At 56.5% G+C, this 19,642-nt stretch overlaps 1 protein-coding gene across 1 annotated transcript; it reads right to left on the bottom strand.

Moving 5' to 3' along the window:
• Nucleotides 1-900: 900 nt before the first annotated feature.
• On the bottom strand, nucleotides 901-10,464 carry LOC117885980 (chelonianin-like). Its single transcript, XM_034787585.1, has 3 exons — nucleotides 10,377-10,464; nucleotides 7,011-7,181; nucleotides 901-1,154 (listed from the first exon to the last, which is right to left on the bottom strand). Exons 1-3 carry the CDS (start codon nucleotides 10,447-10,449, stop codon nucleotides 901-903), a joined length of 498 nt encoding a protein of 165 aa, XP_034643476.1. The 5' UTR covers nucleotides 10,450-10,464.
• Between the last annotated feature and the right edge of the window lie 9,178 nt (nucleotides 10,465-19,642).

Raw genomic sequence — 19,642 nt, 5'->3', positions numbered from 1 at the left:
TTCACCTACAAGGAGGTGTGACGAACTGGGCCTGTTCTTACTGTGGTCTGTGAATGCTGACAGGGGAGTGTGGCTAGGATAGTCTGCATTGGGGGATGGGAGTCTGCCCGAAGGCGAATACCTGAGCGTGTAACATGAGAACCCAGGAAGGGGTTGGAGGCCAGGTGACACCTTGGCCCGGGAAACTGAACAAAGGGGGTGGGAGGGGTCGCTGAAGGCAGAGTGCTGGAAGCGGGCTGGAGAGATGGCTCTGACCCCCCAAAGGGGGGTGGGCTGGGATGCCCTGGGACCCCAAGCTGGACCTAACTGAGGGGGGGCCCTGTTGTCTGTGCCTGAAAGACCTGTCTTGGACTGTATTCCTGTCATCCAAATAAACCTTCTGCTTTACTGGCTGGCTGAGAGTCATGGTGAATCGCAGGAAGCCGGGGGGGAGGATATTGTCTGCAATTATTTTCACCCCAGGCAGCGCTGCCGGCACATGGGTGAGTCTTCTCTGGAACAGCTCTGGTGCTGGGCTCATGCCATCTGCATGGGCAGCCATCGGTAGTGACCAAATGGTGCTGTAACGGTTGTCAGCACGCTGGCCTCCTTACCAGGCTTATGTGCCAACCCCCATTCCTCACATCACAGACCGGAACGATTCTGGCTTTGGCGAGTTCTGGCATGAGGTCAACTGTGGGCAGTGGGTAGCGGCATCTAGTCAGTGCCTGGTTCAGTGGCTTGGGTGTATGCAGATGTATAATTTCCTGATGGCGTCTTTACCTGCACCATGTTGCTTACGCAGGCTGTAGTGGTGCTAGGATACCTCTGCTCTGCAGCCTTTCAAGCTCCTTGGGTACTGGATAACGTCGTGCCAGGGACGTTTCCCTCGTGGTAAGCACACAGGTTCCCCAGTGGGGTCTATTTCCAGTTGCAGCTTTCCTGTCGCCTTTGAAAACCTCCCCATAGGCTTTTCCAATTGTCTCCATTGTTCATGAGACGCCTCCTTTTGCCTCTTGCACTGCAGCTACACAATTCTGACAGTGCATCCTGAACANGGCCACACCCATTACTGCAGCACTTTTCTGCTCCAGCACAGTCGTCATCACTGAAGCAGAGCAGAGCACAGATCCCCATGGTGTCTGGGGGGAACACGCGACAGAACCCGGGTTTCTCTGGAAGACAGAACAGTCCCATGGCAGTGAGACGCCTGGCTGATAACAAATCCCAACAGCTGCATGTGGGGCTGAGCGGGGTCCTCAGAGGAATGGACGAGCCCTGGAGACAGCAGTGAGAGATTAGATATCAGATGGAAAACTGCCCCCACACCTGCGCTCAGGGCACCTCTGGCCTCCTGCCCTTGAGCTAGGGGTCCCCGTCCAGCCCCTCTCCAGTCCCAGTCTCACCGCGAGCTTAGCGTAGGGAGGGGTGTCCTTCCAGGAGAGAAACCTCCATTTCCAGCTTCAGCCACGCTCTCCAGGGCCAAGCCCCCGCGCAGCTCTAGGGGTTAGGAGAGGAATTCTGTCCAAGGGATTCCAGCGAGGGAAGGTTGGATAAACACGGCACTAAGGGATGCAAAGGGAGGGGCCGAGGGGCAGGACAGCCGACAGGAGCGAACATCTCTGTAGTTATCTGTGAATCCTACACAGAGTTCAGATCTCACATGCTGGGCTGATGAGCAATCCTGTCTGTGCCGCGCCCAGCACCTTTGGGGGCCATAACAGTAACAGCGTTTCCAACGTGTGCAGAGTGGCGAGCAGAGGGCCAAGGGCTTGTCACAGCTACGCTCTCAACCCAGCAAAGAGGCACCTCCCTGGGTAGCCGTTTATTCCGTTTAACAACAGGAGAAGGGGAGCAGTTGCTTCAGCAGCTGAACGCCCAACGGCCTCAGGAAGGGGCCGGTCAGTTCCTGTTCCAGCGCGAAATGTAGCAACAGGAGAGCAACTGAGCAATGTGGCAACTACCTGCTCAGGTCAGAGCTTTATACCCCCCACCCGAACAAAGCCAGGTCGGTGTGCCTCTTGCACTGCAGCTACACAATTCTGACAGTGCATCCTGAACAGAGCCACAGCTCGTGTGGCTGTGTTCCCCACCAGGGGCTGTGGCGTTTGCCATCTGTGACCCAGAAACCTCTTGGAGCCAACTGGCAGAGAGCACAGGGAGTGCACAGGGATCCCCTCGGTCAGATACAGTTCACCAACAAGAGGAATGTGAGGTCTCTACCACCAGCCACTAGCCCACTGCTCATCATAATCATTGCAAAAAGCTCTGCACTGCAAATTATATTCTCAAGGTCCCGGGAGGGAGGTCACCAGGAGGTGACAGCCTTGGACATGTTCCTTGCAGGCAGGGGGTAACAGACACTTACCTCTCAGTCTGGCCATGAGACTCCTGTGTATTGTGTGCCTCCCAATGGATGCCTGTTTGCTTACTGAGACAGATACCAGTGATATCTACAAGAGAGAAAATCTACAGGAACCAGGAGGGGAGGGGTGTCCTGTTTGTGACTGCGATCAAAGGCTTAGTCTGGGAATGGAAAGAAACAAACCGGCTCCTTCACCAAGGGGGCAAGCTGCCGGTGTGTTGTCTCATGAAAGAGGGTCATTATCAATGTATCTCACTGCGGTGCCCGCAGAGGCCAGGGCTCCAGGGGGCGTAGTCGGAGTTCCCCGGCTCACGCCGCCAGCTGCTGCCCTGCAGAGAACTCATAGATTATAGGACTGGAAGGGACCTCGAGAGGTCATCGAGTCCAGTCCCCTGCCCTCATGGCAGGACCAAATACTGTCTAGACCATCCCTGATAGACATTTATCTAACCTACTCTTAAATATCTCCAGAGACGGAGATTCCACAACCTCCCTAGGCAATTTGTTCCAGTGTTTAACCACCCTGACAGTTAGGAACTTTTTCCTAATGTCCAACCTAGACCTCCCTTGCTGCAGTTTAAACCCATTGTTTCTGGTTCTATCCTTAGAGGCTAAGGTGAACAAGTTCTCTCCCTCCTCCTTATGACACCCTTTTAGATACCTGAAAACTGCTATCATGTCCCCTCTCAGTCTTCTCTTTTCCAAACTAAACAAACCCAGTTCTTTCAGCCTTCCTTCATAGGTAATGTTCTCAAGACCTTTAATCATTCTTGTTGCTCTTCTTTGGACCCTTTCCAATTTCTCCACATCTTTTTTAAAATGCGGCGCCCAGAACTGGACACAATACTCCAGCTGAGGCCTAACCAGAGCAGAGTAGAGCGGAAGAATGACTTCTCGTGTCTTGCTCACAACACACCTGTTAATGCATCCCAGAATCATGTTTGCTTTTTTTGCAACAGCATCACACTGTTGACTCATATTTAGCTTGTGGTCCACTATAACCCCTAGATCCCTTTCTGCCGTACTCCTTCCTAGACAGTCTTTTCCCATTCTGTATGTTTGAAATTGATTTTTCCTTCCTAAGTGGAGCACTTTGCATTTGTCTTTGTTAAACTTCATCCTGTTTACCTCAGCCCATTTCTCCAATTTGTCCAGATCATTTTGAATTATGACCCTGTCCTCCAAAGTAGTTGCAATCCCTCCCAGTTTGGTATCATCCGCAAACTTAATAAGCGTACTTTCTATGCCAATATCTAAGTCGTTGATGAAGATATTGAACAGAGCCGGTCCCAAAACAGACCCCTGCGGAACCCCACTCGTTACGCCTTTCCAGCAGGATTGGGAACCATTAATAACAACTCTCTGAGTACGGTTATCCAGCCAGTTATGCACCCACCTTATAGTAGCCCCATCTAATTTGTATTTGCCTAGTTTATCGATAAGAATATCATGCGAGACCGTATCAAATGCCTTACTAAAGTCTAGGTATACCACATCCACCGCTTCACCCTTATCCACAAGGCTCGTTATCCTATCAAAGAAAGCTATCAGATTGGTTTGACATGATTTGTTCTTCACAAATCCATGCTGGCTGTTCCCTATCACCTTACCACCTTCCAAGTGTTTGCAGATGATTTCCTTAATTACTTGCTCCATTATCTTCCCTGGCACAGAAGTTAAACTAACTGGTCTGTAGTTACCTGGGTTGTTTTTATTTCCCTTTTTATAGATGGGCACTATATTTGCTAACTAACTCACAGCTCAGCTCTGCCACTGCGGTTCCCTAGCAAAGCGCGAGGCTGAGTGCAGGTTGCGTTGGCCAGGTGGAGCTTCAGTAAATCCCGCACACCGCTCTGTCCACGCGGGTGAGCCGCTTCCAGCCCAACTCCCCCATTCCCCGTTCCACTGGCGTCCTGCCATCACAGACCCTCTGGGGAACATGGGCCCTCTGACTCCAGTTCCACTCATCCTGCTACGCAGGGTGGGAAATACGTGTCGTTCCGTTCATCGGAGGATGTAACGATGATTAGCACCAGAGCCCTAAAGCACCTTCCATCCCAGCACACATTAGACACCCCTGTGCGGAGCACGCAGGCCGCACTTTAACCCTTCGCTCAGGAGGGCCTGCCCTAGCAGCCATGCCTTCATGCTGCAGAGCGAGCCCACCATCGTCAGCTTGCAGGCGTTAGCACGAGTCTGCCACTCACTAGTGCTTCTCTTCACAAGAACATGAGAGCGGCCAGACTGGGTCAGACCCAAGGTCCATCGAGCCCAGTGTCCTGTCTGCCGACAGTGGCCACTGACAGGTGCTTCAGAGGGAATGAACAGACAGGGAATCATCAAGTGATCCAACCCCTGTCGCCCACTCCCAGCAGCCTAAGGCTACAGGAGAATCTCAGCTTCCATTTACAACAACCAGCTAGGTTCTCGCACCCATGGCTGCAGAGAAAAGCTAGGAAACACGGTCCCAGGGCAGCCCCAAGGCCGAGAGGCCCAACAGCAAAGGAACAGAACCCAGCCCAGGTTTTTTGTTTTGTTTCTTTTAAATCTCGTGATTTTTAAGCCAATCTCATGGTCTTGGGGGTCTGACTCCTGGCTTGTGAACGCTGGTGATTAGCAATGCTGCTGAAAAGATGCCTCAGTCCTTTGGGGTCCCTCTGTGCAGGGGGAATTTCACCCTGCATACGGGAACCTTCCGGTCACCACATCTCGGCGGGATGCAGCGGTGCCCGCAGGCTTGCACAGCCACCGCTAGGACAGACGCGGCATCCCATTGGACTGCCCGGGGAATGGAGGCTGCTGACGCTGTAATGCCTGCCAGGCCCTGAGGGGTAAGGCCCCGCCTGCTGAGGACACGCTTGGGGAACTGGAATGAGGGCACTGGGTGGGGCCGGGCACAAGGCATTTAAATTCCTGCTGGGGCCTAAGGAGGAAATTCACAAACATCTGATTTTGAAATAATTCTGCTCCCCAGCCCCCGGCCCTCGCTCCCCTGAAGGAGGCTGTTCCTGGGTCCAGCTAACAGCCCAGCTGGCGCTGAGACAGCGCAGACCAGGGCGGGGAAGTGGCAAAGGCTGGGCAGCAGGAGCAGATGAGCTGCCACAGAGAACGACCCCATCTCCCTGCAGAAGGAAGGAAATAACCTAGGAACTAGGCACTGGGAGGCCACAGGGCCTCTCAACAGATTGTCTGTCCTGGTCTCCAGTCAGCATTGGACACCACTGCAAAAGGGAGGAGCCCCTCTGAGATCAGAGGCAGTCCCATGACCCTGGGCAGAGGGCAGCCCACGCCGCTCTCTGCCTGGCCCTACAAACATGGAGGCCGTTCTCTAGGGCTATTCCCAGGCAATGGTTGTGCTGGTGAGTCAGGCTACGTCACCATCGCCAGAAGGGCCAGCAGCTCGAGTGCTGGGAGCAGGGGCTGGGTCACTGGCTGAGAAATAGGAGTGGGGGCGCGCCAGGACCCTGCACGTCAGTGCCCAGAGCGATGGGAGAGATGGCAGCTGCAGGGGGGTTGTCCCGGGCGGACATGCAGGGGCAGTGAGGCCCAATCCAGGAAATCACAGGGAGGCCAGCTGAGCTGAGCTCTTTATTACACAACCCACGTGCTGGGCGAGATCAGGCCCACGGACGATTGGGGGTGGGTGTCAGGTGGGGACTGTATTGGAGGATCCTGTCCCATCCCCCCACAGGCCCTGCTGTCACGCTCTGGCTCTTCCCGGTCTCGCTCTGGTCGGCCCTGTGGAAAAAGGGGCAGTCGGTCAGGCCAGGGGCTGGTCCTGAGGCTGGGGGGCAGGGAGGAAGGTGACAGGAGCAATCCTGGACTGCCTCATGCACGGGGGTTGGGCACAGAGATCCTGGCATGCAGGGGGCCCCCTCGGGGTCAGGTGCAAGCAGAGCGGTTCTGCCTTGCACGGCCTTGAAGGGGGCTCACGGGCACAGCTGATTCGGCTGCACCCGGCCCCTCCCAGGCAGTCGCCGGCCTTGCAGCAGGGCTCAGTGCACGAGGCTGAGTGACCTCGGGAGCAGCCACTGGACAAACTCCATGGCACAGAGCAGCCCCGGGGAGGAGGAAGGAGACTCAGCTGGCCAGGCCAGCAGCGCCGATATCATCCCAGAGGAGTCCTCTCCCCATCTCCATGCCAGCCTCCCGCAGCCCTTCGCCTCCTCCCCAGAGAGCTGGGAGCTCCGTGGGGGAGAGGGCAATGTGCACTCCCAGCTTCCGCCCAGACTCCAGGCCTGGGGGGAGCCGGGTCACTCGGAGCAGGTCTGTGACTAGAGTGACCTTTTCAAAATGCCAAAACGAGACAGGCAGGAACCCCAGACCTCTATAGCCACGTGCCCTGCACCACCTCTTCCCCCGGCCCCGCACCCTGGCCAGGCCAGAACCCGGAGCCAAGCCGTGGGAAGAGCTGCCCAGGGAGACTGGGCCGCTGTGGGGAGACCCAGACCCAGACTCTCTGGTTTCCTTTTCCTAGTTGATAAATCTTTAGATAGTTTATTATAGGATTGGCTAGAAGCCTTGTCTGTGGTGTGAGATGGGAGGTGCGATTCACCTAGGTAAGTGACTGGCCCTTTGGGGCTGGGAGTAAGTTAATTCTCAGGCTGTCCCAGCTTGCTGGGCTGGCCAGCTCATGCGAGCGGGTTCACGCGCTTGGTCCCCTTACCGCGTTTCATGCAGGCCTGCTGGCACTCCAGGAGAGTTCTAAAGTTGTTCCCGTTGCCCCGGCAGCCGCCGTAGATGAACCTTTCGCACGTCCTGGAGGCCGGGTTGTAGAAGAAGCGCGGGATCTGTCCCTTGCAAGGGCCCGTCTCAGGCGGGAGTTGGCAAATGTCACCTGGAGAGAGGAGATGGATTATAAGGAGGGCAGAGATCAGCAAGGGAGCTCAGGCTAGTAAACCCAGACTGGAGGGGAAGTGAGGATGCATGGAGTGAAAATTACAGACGCAGGCATTATTATACTGACACACGAAGAAAAGGGAGTTACCTTATAAGTGGAGAACCAGTGTTGACAGGGCCAATTCAATCAGGGTGAATGTGGTAATTGATGAGCTGTGGATTGCACCCTCAGCAAGCTTGCAGATGACACTAAACTGGGAGGAGTGGTAGATATGCTGGAGGGTATGGTTAGGATACAGAGGGACCTAGACAAATTAGAGGATTGGGCCAAAAGAAACCTGATGAGGCTCAGCAAGGACAAGTGCAGAGTCCTGCACTTAGGACAGAAGAATCCCATGCACTGCTACAGACTAGGGACCGAGTGGCTAGGCAGCAGTTCTGCAGAAAAAGACCTAGGGGTCACAGTGGACGAGAAGCTGGATATGAGTCAGCAGTGTGCCCTTGTTGCCAAGAAGGCTAACGGCATTCTGGGCTGTATAAGTAGGAGCATTGCCAGCAGATCGAGGGACGTGATCATTCCCCTCTATTCGGCATTGGTGAGGCCACATCTGGAGTACTGTGTCCAGTTTTGGGCCCCACACTACAAGAAGGATGTGGAAAAATTGGAAAGAGTCCAGTAGAGGGCAACAAAAATGATTAGGGGGCTGGAGCACATGACTTACCAGGAGAGGCTGAGGGAACTGGGATTGCAGAAGAGAAGAATGAGGGGGGATTTGATAGCTGCTTTCAACTACCTGAAAGGGGGTTCCAAAGAGGATGGAGCTCGGCTGTTCTCAGTGGTGGCAGATGACAGAACAAGGAGCAATGGTCTCAAGTTGCAGTGGGGGAGGTCTAGGTTGGATATTAGGAAACACTATTTCACTAGGAGGGTGGTGAAGCACTGGAATGGTGTGACGAACTGGGACTGTTCTTGCTGGGGTGTGGGAATGCTGACAGNCAGGAGGCAGCTGGTGGTACCCCAGAAGTATCGCCGCCAGCTGCTGTGCCGGGCCCATGACATTCCCCTCTCAGGGCACCAGGGAACCTGGCGTACCCAGCAGAGGCTGCTACGGAGCTTTTACTGGCCTGGGGTCTTTGTTACTGTCTGACAGTACTGCGGATCCTGTGACCCCTGTCAGAGGGGGAGGAAGGCCTGGGACAAGGGGAAAACAGCTTTAGGACCCTTGCCCAGCAATAAGGATCCTTTCCAGAGGGTGGCCAAGGTTAAAAGGGTGGCTCTAAACCAAGAGAGCCCAAAGCACAGACCTCCAGACTGGAGCGCTGGGAGAAGACCACAGCCCAGTTGGAACCCCAGAGGTATGGGGGTGGGAAAAGGGCACAGGCCGCATAAACCTTCCCACATGCGAACTGCGAGTGCCATCAAGCACCCCGACCTAAGGGGGGGCGTGAAACTGAAGGGGCCTGGTGTAATTCCCACCAAGGAACTGGAGGGATGCGGGGGCATCCATGGGAACGGGGGTAGGTTCGAACTTCCCCAGGTCACTGGATAAAGTGACCCCGCTCAGTTCGGTCTCGAAGGGGGGAGAGATGTGACGAACTGGGACTGTTCTTGCTGGGGTGTGGGAATGTTGACAGGGGAGTGTGACTAGGATGGTCTGCATCGGAGGATGGGAGTCGGCCCGAGGGAACATACCTGAGCTTGTAACATGAGAACCCAGGAGGGGGTTGGAGGTCAGGTGACTCCGGGGCCCGGGAAACTGAACAAAGGCTGTGGGAGGGGTCGCTGAAAGGAGAGTGTGGGAAGCAGGCTGGAGAGATGGCTGGGAGGCAGAGATGGCTCTGACCTCCCAAGGGGGGCTGGGCTGGGATGCCTTGGGACCCCAAGATGGACCTAACTGAGGGGGTCCCTGTTGTCTGTGCCTGCAAGACCTGTCTTGGACTGTATTCCTGTCATCCAAATAAACCTTCTGCTTTATTGGCTGGCTGAAAGTCATGGTGAATCGCAGGAAGCCGGGGGTGCAGGGCCCTGAGTCCCCCAATACTCCGTGACAAATGGGTTACCTAGGGAGGTGGTGGAATCTCCTTCCTTAGAGGTTTTTAAGGTCAGGCTTGACAAAGCCCTGGCTGGGATGATTTAGTTGGGGTTGGTCCTGCTTTGAGCAGGGGGTTGGACTAGATACCTCCTGAGGTCCCTTCCAACCCCGATATTCTATGATTCTGTGCAGGGCCGTCTCCAGCTTCTTTGCCGCCCCAAGCGGCAAAGAAAAAAAAAAAAGATAAAGCCGCGATCGGCAGCACTTCGGCGGCAGCTCTATCGTGCCGCTACATTCTTCAGCAGCAATTCGGAAGCGGGTCCTTCACTCCGAGAGAGATTGAGGGACCCGCCGCCGAATTGCTGCCAAAGACCCAGACGTGCCGCCCCTTTCCATTCACCGCCCCAAGCACCTGCTTCCTGTGCTGGTGCCTGGGGTCTGGGTGACGGAGAGCGTGGGGGAGGGGAGGGAAGAGAGCTCACACTGACCAATGCATGGCAGGGAGACACCCAAGGGCACATCCCAGAGCCCAGGGCCACCCAGAGGATTCAGGGAGCCTGGGGTCTTCGGTGGCAGGGGGCCCCCGCCGCCGAACTGCCACCGAAGACCCGGAGCGAGTGAAGGACTCCACTCCAGGTGCCCCGGAAAACTCTCGTGGGGGCCCCTGCAGGGCCCAGGGCCTGGGGCAAATTGCCCCACTTGCCCCCCCCTCTGGGTGGCCCTGCCAGAGCCAGGCTGTGACCTGGCCCGGAGGGAGATGGGTCCGAGGGAGTGTCGGAGCCATGGGCATGGGGGGCTCACCAGAGAGAGCCTAGAGGGTAGAAAGACTCCAGGAGCAGCCAGGGGGCTGGGGAGAGCCAGGGGGGCTCCGTGTCTCAGAGCGGGAGGGGAAGAGCAAAAGGCCCGGGACAGAGCAAGGAGGCCTCCCTGGGATGAAATGGTGGAAGGCCGGGACAACCCTGTGCCCGGGGGCGAGAAACACTGGGGCCGGCGGCAGGGCCAGGGAGGCTGCGAGGGGCTGTGTCGCATGGGGGACACGGGGCAGGAGCCGCTGAGAGCGAACGGGGCTGGGGGCAGGCTCAGGGCTGGGGGCAGGCAGGAGGGAAGCGCTGGCTGCCGGGCTGAGTGGGGAGCCAGGGGTAGGGAGCCCTCACCTTGACGGAGCTGCCCAGAGGCAGGTGTCAGGTCAGCCCAGAGGGCGAGGAGCCCCAGGAGGAGGAGGCCTGATTTCATGGTGCTGCAGGGCCAGGTTGCCCAGCGCCGAGCTGCCCTGGCTTATATAGCATCACGCCAGCCCGGCACTGCCGTCCCGGGAGGGGCCATTGCACAAGCGAGCCGCTCCCGGTGTCTGCCCCTCCCAAAGGGAACAGGGAAGCAGCAGGGCCCTGCGAGAGTTGGGAAACGTCCCTGGTGAGGAAGGTGGAAATGTAATAACAGGCTGCATCAGGGACACCAGGCACATTGCTCCCGTGGGGAGGAGCCCCACTGCTGCAATACAAGGGGCCATGCCTGGATTCAAGGGTCTGAAATCCTCACGTCCAGAGCCAGGGAACGGCCTGGAGGCTGGAGCGGGAGTTTGCCTGGGGACGCACTGGAGGACCTTGTCCCTGGTATTGACAATCCCATCGCCTTTCGCTGCTGATCAGATGGACACGGAATGACACCAGCCCAGTAACTCTCGGGAGAGTCCCCGGCTGGGGTGGCTGCTNGCCTGGGCTATCCGTGTGTGTGTCGTGTGCTCTGGATCCCGCCCCGTCCATCTCTATCCCCCCAGCCCTGTCCCGCCCCGCGGGTGCCCTCAGCTGATGTCTAACGATGGGGGCTGAATGTCTCTGCGGTGCTGACGCTTGTCTCTGGGATGTGACTAGAGGAGGGTGCGTGGGGAGGTCGTGGGGCTCCCACCCTGTGCCTGGGGCCCCTGGACTCCCGAGCCGCTCACGCGCCCGGCCCCGGCCCCGGCCCCAGCCCCACTCACACCCTGCCTCCAGCTCAGCTCCCTGGGCTCCTCCTCTGGCCCTGCTCCCAGCCCAGTCGGGCGCCTGCTCTCCCCTTAGCTCTGCCCCTCCGGCCCGGCAGCTCCACCTCACACCGGACCCCACGCTCCTCACTCCCTCATTGGCCTGGCTGCCCTGTCAATCAGCCTGACCTGAAGGATTGGTCTATCCCCATTGGCCCTGGGGACTGTCAGTCTCAGAGTCCTGATTTCCCATTGGCCATCCCCCTTTCTTTTGGTACTGGTAGAGGGGAACCAACCTCTCCCCCCCAGAGTTTCAGTGGGGGCCAGCAGCCCCCTGACACCAAGATGCTGCAGGCGGGTGTTTGACTTACTGGTGGCAGTGTGACGAAGTGGGGGGTTTTCTTGTTTTCTGTGGAGTTTCAATGGTTTGCATGCAGAGGGGGTGGGACTCAGTGTCCCTGGGTGTTACTGGTTTAACGAGGGGAGGGGAGAGGGAGTTTGTTGTTACAGAGGACCGGAGAGAGGACGTGGGGACCCAGCCGGTGGCCGGGAGGATGGATACCCCAGCAACCGGTGATCTGGCGACCTGGTGACCCAGAGGCCCAGCTGAGGAGACGCAGCTGGTTCTGGCCAGTGGGAGGACAATGGGCTGCAGAGTGAAGACCCAGTGACCTAACCAGCCGGTTCCAGACAGAGGACAGAAGCGAGGAGAGGAGGCCCCGGTTTACGACCCTGTTTCCCTGGAGAGAAGACAATGGACAGAGGCGGGGCCTGGGGCCGGTGATCTCAGATGCCCAGCTCGGACCAGGGGGGCTCTGGGCTGGAGAGGGGGAGCAGGCAGAGCCCACCTGGATGCAGGGAGACTGGGATGTGCTGGGTTGAGAGAGGTCAGGCCTGAGGCCCTGAGAGTTTCCTGTGCTGGGTTCAACTCTCAATAAACCCTCCTGTTTCATGCTGGCTGAGAGTCACTCCGGTCTAGAGAACAGGGTTGCATCAACCCCTTTGGGGGTGGAGGCCCCAGGGGTCCAGAACGAGTGGACTCCCTGAGGGGGCCCACGGCAGAGACAGACGTGCTAAGGCTCAGAGAGGTGCGGCTCCAGGAGGTGGAGGGGCCTGACCCCGAGAGAGAGTGGACTCCCGAGAAGGGCTGTCTCACTGAAAGGGGCACCCCCCACGGACCGCACGGGGCCAAGAGTGGGCACGATCTGTGAGTCCGTGACAGGCAGCATTTCCCCAAATCACCGCTTGGGCACTGGCTCCCCCCACTCCACCTGGCAGAAGGGTCACACGTGCCATTACCCCATCGCTCTGGGCACTGGCTCTCCCCACTCCTGCTGGGTCACTGGCTGAGAAACAGGAGTGGGGGCGAGCCAGTGCCCAGAGCGATGAGGTAATGGCACGTGTGACCCTTCTGCCAGGTGGAGTCGGCAGCAACCAGGGCCGGGTTCAATATCTAGGGGATCCTCTTTAACAATACGACACAGAACCACCTCGAGCCCCCACACAGTAACCTGGGAAAATTACACACCACCCTGGGCACCTCTGCGAGGCCATACTTCCCCTCTCACAAGCACAGCGTCTGAGTGCAGCAAAGAAACTTGTAATGAAAGGAGGGAAGTCACCTGACATTAATTAGGGAAAATGCCAAAAGCAGGATTCAGTCATATAGCTGTGAGCAGGACGCCCACCCCGGAGTGCGTGGGGCAGAGCCTTCCGCCTCGTGTTCTTGAGTTCTACAGCCAACAGTTCCTTTTCTGTGCCCCTCTCAGCTCCCTCACCGCACCCCACTCCCAGGGGGTGTCCTTGGTCAGCGGAGACCCCGGGTTCAGAGGCGCAGCTGTGTGAGTTCCCCTCCCACCCGGGGAAGAAGGCACCTGGCTTGCTCTGCCACCTGAGGACTTGCTCTGGCCGTCCGCCCTGCCAGCCACGGTCCCTCTCTTCTGGCTGCCGTGCCAGCCACTCGTTCCACTCCCACCGGCCGCCTGTTTGCTGCTTCTGCAGGCTGACTGTTCGCTGTTCCCGCCAGCTGACTGTCCGTTATCTACTGTTGCCACCTCTCTGCTGTGACCTCTGCAGGTCAGTCTCTTAGTGAGTTTCAGCTTTTAGCAGGCTGGGCAGAAACACTGTCCCACCACCAGTGAGTTCAGCTCTCATTTAAACACTTAGAATAACAAAGGCTCCTAATGTGTGTGCCGGGAGCCTCTGAGGCCTATTTAGCTCTGTCTTTGAACAGTGGGGGAGAACCAGATGGGCGACCCTTGGGGAGAGTCCACACCTCCTGGCTGGGACACCATCCCCACCCCTCTTACTCGCACATGGCTCTGGTATGCAAGCTCCTGGCTTAGCGAGGTCCTTTCAGTTGAGGTGACCCCCTCATTTGGGACAGGTAAAGCACAGTCCTGGTCCCCTTTATTCCTGCAATAAAGACGACAACACTGATCACATTTCACTACCTACCCCTGCAGTCAGTGCTAAAGTGATTTGTAACCCAGCACCAGTCAAAGGGGATCACTCTGAGCAACAGGCCTCTAGCTGCTGGATATCTTGGCAGAGTGGGTGTGTTCATGTCAATACAGTTTGCTCCGGAAGTCTCTGCCCCTCCCAACTAGCTGTCAGGGGAGAGCTCCTTCAGACCCTGCTTACACACGCTTGCTCCTGTCCATGGCAGCCTGGGGGTCTCTGCTCCCGCTGTCCATCACTTTGTTGTTTGTGAACCGTGGCCATTTCACTCCCCCAGTGCTGCAGGAGCCAGCCAGGAATGTGCCTGACCCACCCCCCAAGCTCAGACCAGACCCACAGGTCTCTGCCTGGCTCCCATCTCTCCCTTCCAGAGCTCAGCACCTGTGGGGTGTGGCTGGGGTCCAGAGCAGGAACCCCAGAGAAAGCCTTTCCCCCTGGGATTCAGAGGCGGGTCTCACGGGCACGGGGTCTGGTCGCTCCAGTGGGGATGGGAAAGCAAACCAGAGTGTGGGAAGGGAGCAGGGTCAATTGGCTCACACCCCCAGGCCTCCACCAGCATTCCCCTCTCCTGCCCAAAGCGACAGTCCAACAGCCCCAGGTTCTGCGGGGAGTCTCAGGGTGGCAGAGCCAGCCTGCCACTGCGGGGCGAAGCCGTGTTTGTCCAGCCCCAGGGCACGGTCTGCAGCTCACTGCGCTGGGGAGATGCTACGAGAGGTGGGGTTAAAGAGGGAACATGATCCTCTTGTAGCGAAGGTCCTGTGGGGCGGGGGACTGTGATCCTCGGGATCTGGTGTCTCCAGCACACGAACAGCTGCTCTCTGGAGCCCAGGGACTATGTGGCAGCTCAGGCTCTAGTGACACTGCCCAGTGCCTGCCACCCCCAGGAGACCCCGTTTCTCCAGGGGCTTTAGCCTGGGGCACAGGCTCCAGCTGCAGGGGGGTTGTCCTGGGCGGACATGCAGGGACAGTGAGGCCCAATCCAGGAAATCACAGGGAGGCCAGCTGAGCTGAGCTCTTTATTATACAACCCACGTGCTGGGCGAGATCAGGCCCACGGACGATTCGGGGTTGGTGTCAGGTGGGGACCGTATTGGAGGATCCTGTCCCATTCCCCCCAGGCCCTGCTGTCACGCTCTGGCTCTTCCCGGTCTCGCTCTGGTCGACTCTGAGGAAAAAGGGGCAGTCGGTCAGGCCAGGGGCTGGTCCTGAGGCTGGGGGGCAGGGAGGGAGGTGACAGGAGCGGCTCTGCCTTTCACAGCCTTGAGGGGGGGTCGGGGGCACGGCTGATTCGGCTGCACCCGGCCCCTCCCGGGCAGTCGCCGGCCTTGCAGCAGGGCTCAGTGCACGGGGCTGGGTGACCTCGGGAGCCGCCACTGGACAAACTCCATGGCACAGAGCAGCCCCGGGGAGGAGGCAGGAGACCCAGCTGGCCAGGCCAGCAGCGCCGATATCCCCCGAGAGCAGTCCTCTCCCCATCTCCACGCCAGCCTCCCGCAGCCCTTCGCCTCCTGCCCAGAGAGCTGGGAGCTCCGTGGGGGAGAGGGCAATGTGCACTCCCAACTTCCGCCCAGACTCCAGGCCTGGGGGGAGCCGGGTCACTCGGAGCAGGTCTGTGATGCTGGGGCCCTGGCCCTGTCTGCGTGACCCCGATTCCTCCCAGCGCTCAGAGATGGGGGCAGGGAGCCCTGGTGCCTGCTCATCAGAACGGCCCCGTGCAGCGGGAGGCAGGGCTCGCTCTGCAGAGCCCGAGCACTACGCTGAACCTCACCTGCTGTGGGGTTTGGCAAGTCCGGCCACACCCATTACTGCAGCACTTTTCTGCTCCAGCACAGTCGTCATCANCCCGGGTCTCTGACGCTCCTTCGGGGGGCAGGGATAAGGCACCCCCCAAACGCCTGGGCTATCCGTGTGTGTGTCGTGTGCTCTGGATCCCGCCCCGTCCATCTCTATTCCTCCGCCCCACCCCGCCCCGCGGGTTCCCTCAGCTGATGTCTAACGATGGGGGCTGAATGTCTCTGCAGTGCTGACCCTTGTCTCTGGGATGTGACTGGAGGAGGGTGCGTGGGGAGGTCTTGGGGTTCCCGCCACAACCTCCCCATTAGGCTGTGATGACCCCAGATAAGCAGTACTCACATATCCCCGTTAGGGTCTGTTGACCCCGTATGAGTGGCTCATGCACGTTCCTCTTAGGGTGTGATGACCCCGGTATGAGCGTACGCTCTGACCCTGACATCAGCCGCAGCCCTTACGGTAGCAAGCATCACCCAGCACAGGGTCAAAGCCCCTTCTGGCCGGGGGACGTGGGCTGGGGGGCCGTGTGACTGTCCATCACACCATTGCTTTGCCAGGGCAGCACATTTGTGCTCTCCAGCTATTTGTAGGAGCTGCAGGGACATCACTGGGCAGGGGTGATTTATTACAACGGGGTCATAGGAGCCACAAACAGTGGAGGCATCTGCTCGACGTCTTAGGTGTCTGTACACAAATACAAGGAGTGTGTGGAATAAACAGGCTGAACTGGAAGGATTAGCACAGAAGCGAAATTATTACTCAGTTGGCATCACTGCGACTTGGGAGGCTAAATCTCATGGCTGGAATATTGGGACAGAGGGGTGTGGTAATCCAGGAGGACTGGCAGGGAAAAGGGGAGAGGCGTTGCATGATACCTCAAGGATATGTACAGCTGTTCTGCGGTCCAGCACGAGGTGAGAAGCAGATGAGCTGAAAGTCTCTGGCTCAAACTAGCGCGGCCTGTGTGCGTTTTCTCCCTCTTCGTCGGGGAGTAGCCCTGGGCCCCCCTCGGCACTTTGCCAGCCCAGGGAGAGGGGCGCGCCTTGGACAGGCTGCTGAGAGCTGCCCTGCCCTTGTCCCCACTGAGGCCTTCCCTTTGCAGACCTTACGACTGTCTCAGCCATCGCTAGTGTCACTGGACATGGTCTGTGGAGACAGTCGATTGGATCTTCATTATCCATGGCTCGGTGGGAGTTCTCCTGGGCACAGACACAGCCTGGCCAGTGGTCACGGCTCTTTGCAGAGCTCTCGCTTTAGAGACCCCCGGGTCGGTGGAGCTGCGACTCAGAATCCTCCCAGTCCCTCCAGCTGTGCGGCACGCAGGCAGCACCCTATGGAGGCTCAGCGGGATGTTCCAACGGGGACACTTGTGGGAGGCTCTGGAGCGAAAGAGCAGGTTAAGGAGCTCACTGGACCACTAATGTTGATCTTCAATCGTCTTGGAGCAAAGGGGATGTTCCAGAGGATTGGCAGAAAGCTAATGTTGTACCAAATTTTAAAAAGGGTAAACAGGATGACCCAGCTTCTTATAGGCCTGTCAGCCTGACATTGATCCCAGGCAAGATAATGGAGCAGCTGGTTCATGACTCAATCAATAAAGAATTAAAGGAGGGCAACGTAATTAATGCTTGGCCTCATGGGATTATGGAAAATAGATCCCGTCAAATTAACTGGATATCTTTGTTTGATGAGCTGACAAGTTTGGCGGATAAAGGTAATCGTGTTGATGTAATAGACTTAGACTCCTTTCAAGGGATTTGATTTTATACCACATGACATTTTGTTTAAAAAAACTAGAAGGAGATAAAATTAATCCAGCCCATATTAAATTAATATTACCCAGATTAAAAGCTGGGTGACTGAACAGTCTCAAAATGCAACAGTAACCAGAGAATTGTCCTGCAGCGGGTGTGTTCCCACTGGGGTCTCACAGGGATCGGGTCTTGACCCTTCACCATTTCACATTTTTATCAATGATCTGGAAGACAGTGTAAAACCATCACTGATAAAGTTAGCAGATGAGCCAGCAATTGGGGGTGCCATCAGTAACAAAGCGGACAGGGCACTGATTCAGAGTGAGCTGGACCACTGGCTAAAGGGGGTGCAAGCAAACAATGTGCGTTTTAATATGGCTAAACATAGGCATCTAGGACCAAAGAATGATGGCCAGGCTTACAGGGTGGGGGACTCTAGCCTGGGGAGCAGTGACTCAGAAAAAGACTTGGGGGTCGTGGTGGATAATCTGCTGAACACGAGCTTCTAGTGTGATGCTGTGGCCAAAAGAGCCAATGTGACCCTGGGATGGATAAACATGGGAATCTCCCGTAAGACTAGAGAAGTTAGTTTAACACTGTTTCGCAATAGTGTGACCACAGCTGAAATCTTGTGGCCAGTTCTGGTGCCCACAATTCAAGAAGGAGGTTGATAAATTAGAGAGGGGTCAGAGAAGAGTCATGAGAATGATTAAAGGATTAGAAAACCTGCCTTGTAGTGATAGACTGAAGGAGCTCAATCTATTAAGGGGTTACTTGATGACAATCTATAAATAGCTATACGGGGAACAAATATTTAATAATGGGCTTTTCAGTCTAGCAGAAAAAGGTCTAACACGATCCATTTGAAGTTAGACAAATTCAGACTGGAAATAAGGTGCACATTTTTGACAATGAGACTAATTAACCACTGGAACAACTTACTAAGGATCATGGTAGATTCTCCGTCACCAACAATTTTTACATCAAGATTGGATGTTCTTCTAAAAGCTCTGCTCCAGGAATTATTTTGGGGTTACACTTGTTACACTTAAATTAGGGTTCGTGGCCAAGAGAGGCAGGTGGCACATGACAAAGCAATTCCTGAAAAACAAGTGGGTGTCACCTTGGGCAGGGATTGGCAATTGCTTCCAGTACACATGCCCAGAGCAAGGGAGGAGGCTTGCCAGAAAGTGGTACACGAAACTATCCCTTTCTGGCCAGAATTGCGTGATACCGATAACTAAGTGTGAAAGTTCCAGGCCCTGCTTTCACCACCACTGCGTCTGTCCCTCCATTGCCCCCAGAGAGCTGAATTGCTGCTAGCAGCGATTGGAAATGTCCAGTGCAGAGAAGAGAGGGACCCCACTTTGCAGAGGCAATACAGGCCATGAATTCTACCTGCTCCCAGCGAGGTGCTGAATGTTTTCTTCCCTAATATTTATTTTCCTCTAATCGAATTCCCTGCACAGCTGGCATTGGGGACTGTGGGCTGAGATTTCAAATCTTTAACTTCAGTGTGTTTTCCTCTGACTGAATATCTGTTTCCCTCTGACTAGTGAAGTCCTTCGCCTGTTGACAAGGCCACTCCGAAGGTCCCCAAGAGAGACGGCAGCTGTCTCTGCACAGGACAGACACAGTTTGGGCTGCACATTGCATTATGTGGAGCAGGACGAGGCTTGTAACTCCTCTGCCAGCCAGAGTTGGTAGCAGGAAGGGCCGGGTTCCGTATCCTTTTCACCAATGCAACACAAAACCGGCGCGAGCCCCCGCCCAGTGACCTGGGACAATTACACGCACCCCCGGGCGCCTCTAAGAGGCAATACTTCCCACTCGCAAGCACAGAGTCTGAGTGTAGCAAAATCTTTTAATAAAAGGCAGGAAGTAACTCGGCATTAATTTGGGGAAACACCGCAAACAGGGCTCATAAACATAAACCATGAGCCGGCCGACAGAGGGCTGGTGAGCTAATTCCCTGAGACGACCAGCAGGAGGCGCCGCGCATGCTTATGCCAAGTGTCTCCACCAGCCGGCCAGCTCCAGGCACCAGCGGAGGAAGCACGTGCCTGGGGCGGCAGATGCTAAGGGGCGACATTCCATCCATTCTTGGATTTTTTTTTTGCTTGAGGCAGCAAAAATGGTAGAGCCGGCCCTGTCCACCAGCCGTCCTGCTGGCCACTAACCAAGATGTTTTCAGGGCCCACCACTTAACACAGCTCTCAGTGATTTCAGCCTCATTGCTGGTGCACACCGGGCAGTCTGTTGTGTCAGAGACACTGTCCCAAAGCAGATCTTTGACCTAGGTATCAGCGACTTCAGTTCCACAGCATGTAACAAGACTCTCGATTCAGTCTGAACGAGCTCTGTTATTACACAGTGGAGAAAGGAAGGGTCAAATGGTGTCTGGGGACCCTTCAGCAGGGCCAACACCATCAGGTCCAGGTACCTGCCCCATATATACTCAACG

This window comes from Trachemys scripta, chromosome 12, assembly GCF_013100865.1.
Source record: "Trachemys scripta elegans isolate TJP31775 chromosome 12, CAS_Tse_1.0, whole genome shotgun sequence".
Lineage (NCBI taxonomy): Eukaryota > Metazoa > Chordata > Testudines > Emydidae > Trachemys > Trachemys scripta.
This window is presented reverse-complemented; position numbering and strand designations above follow the sequence as displayed.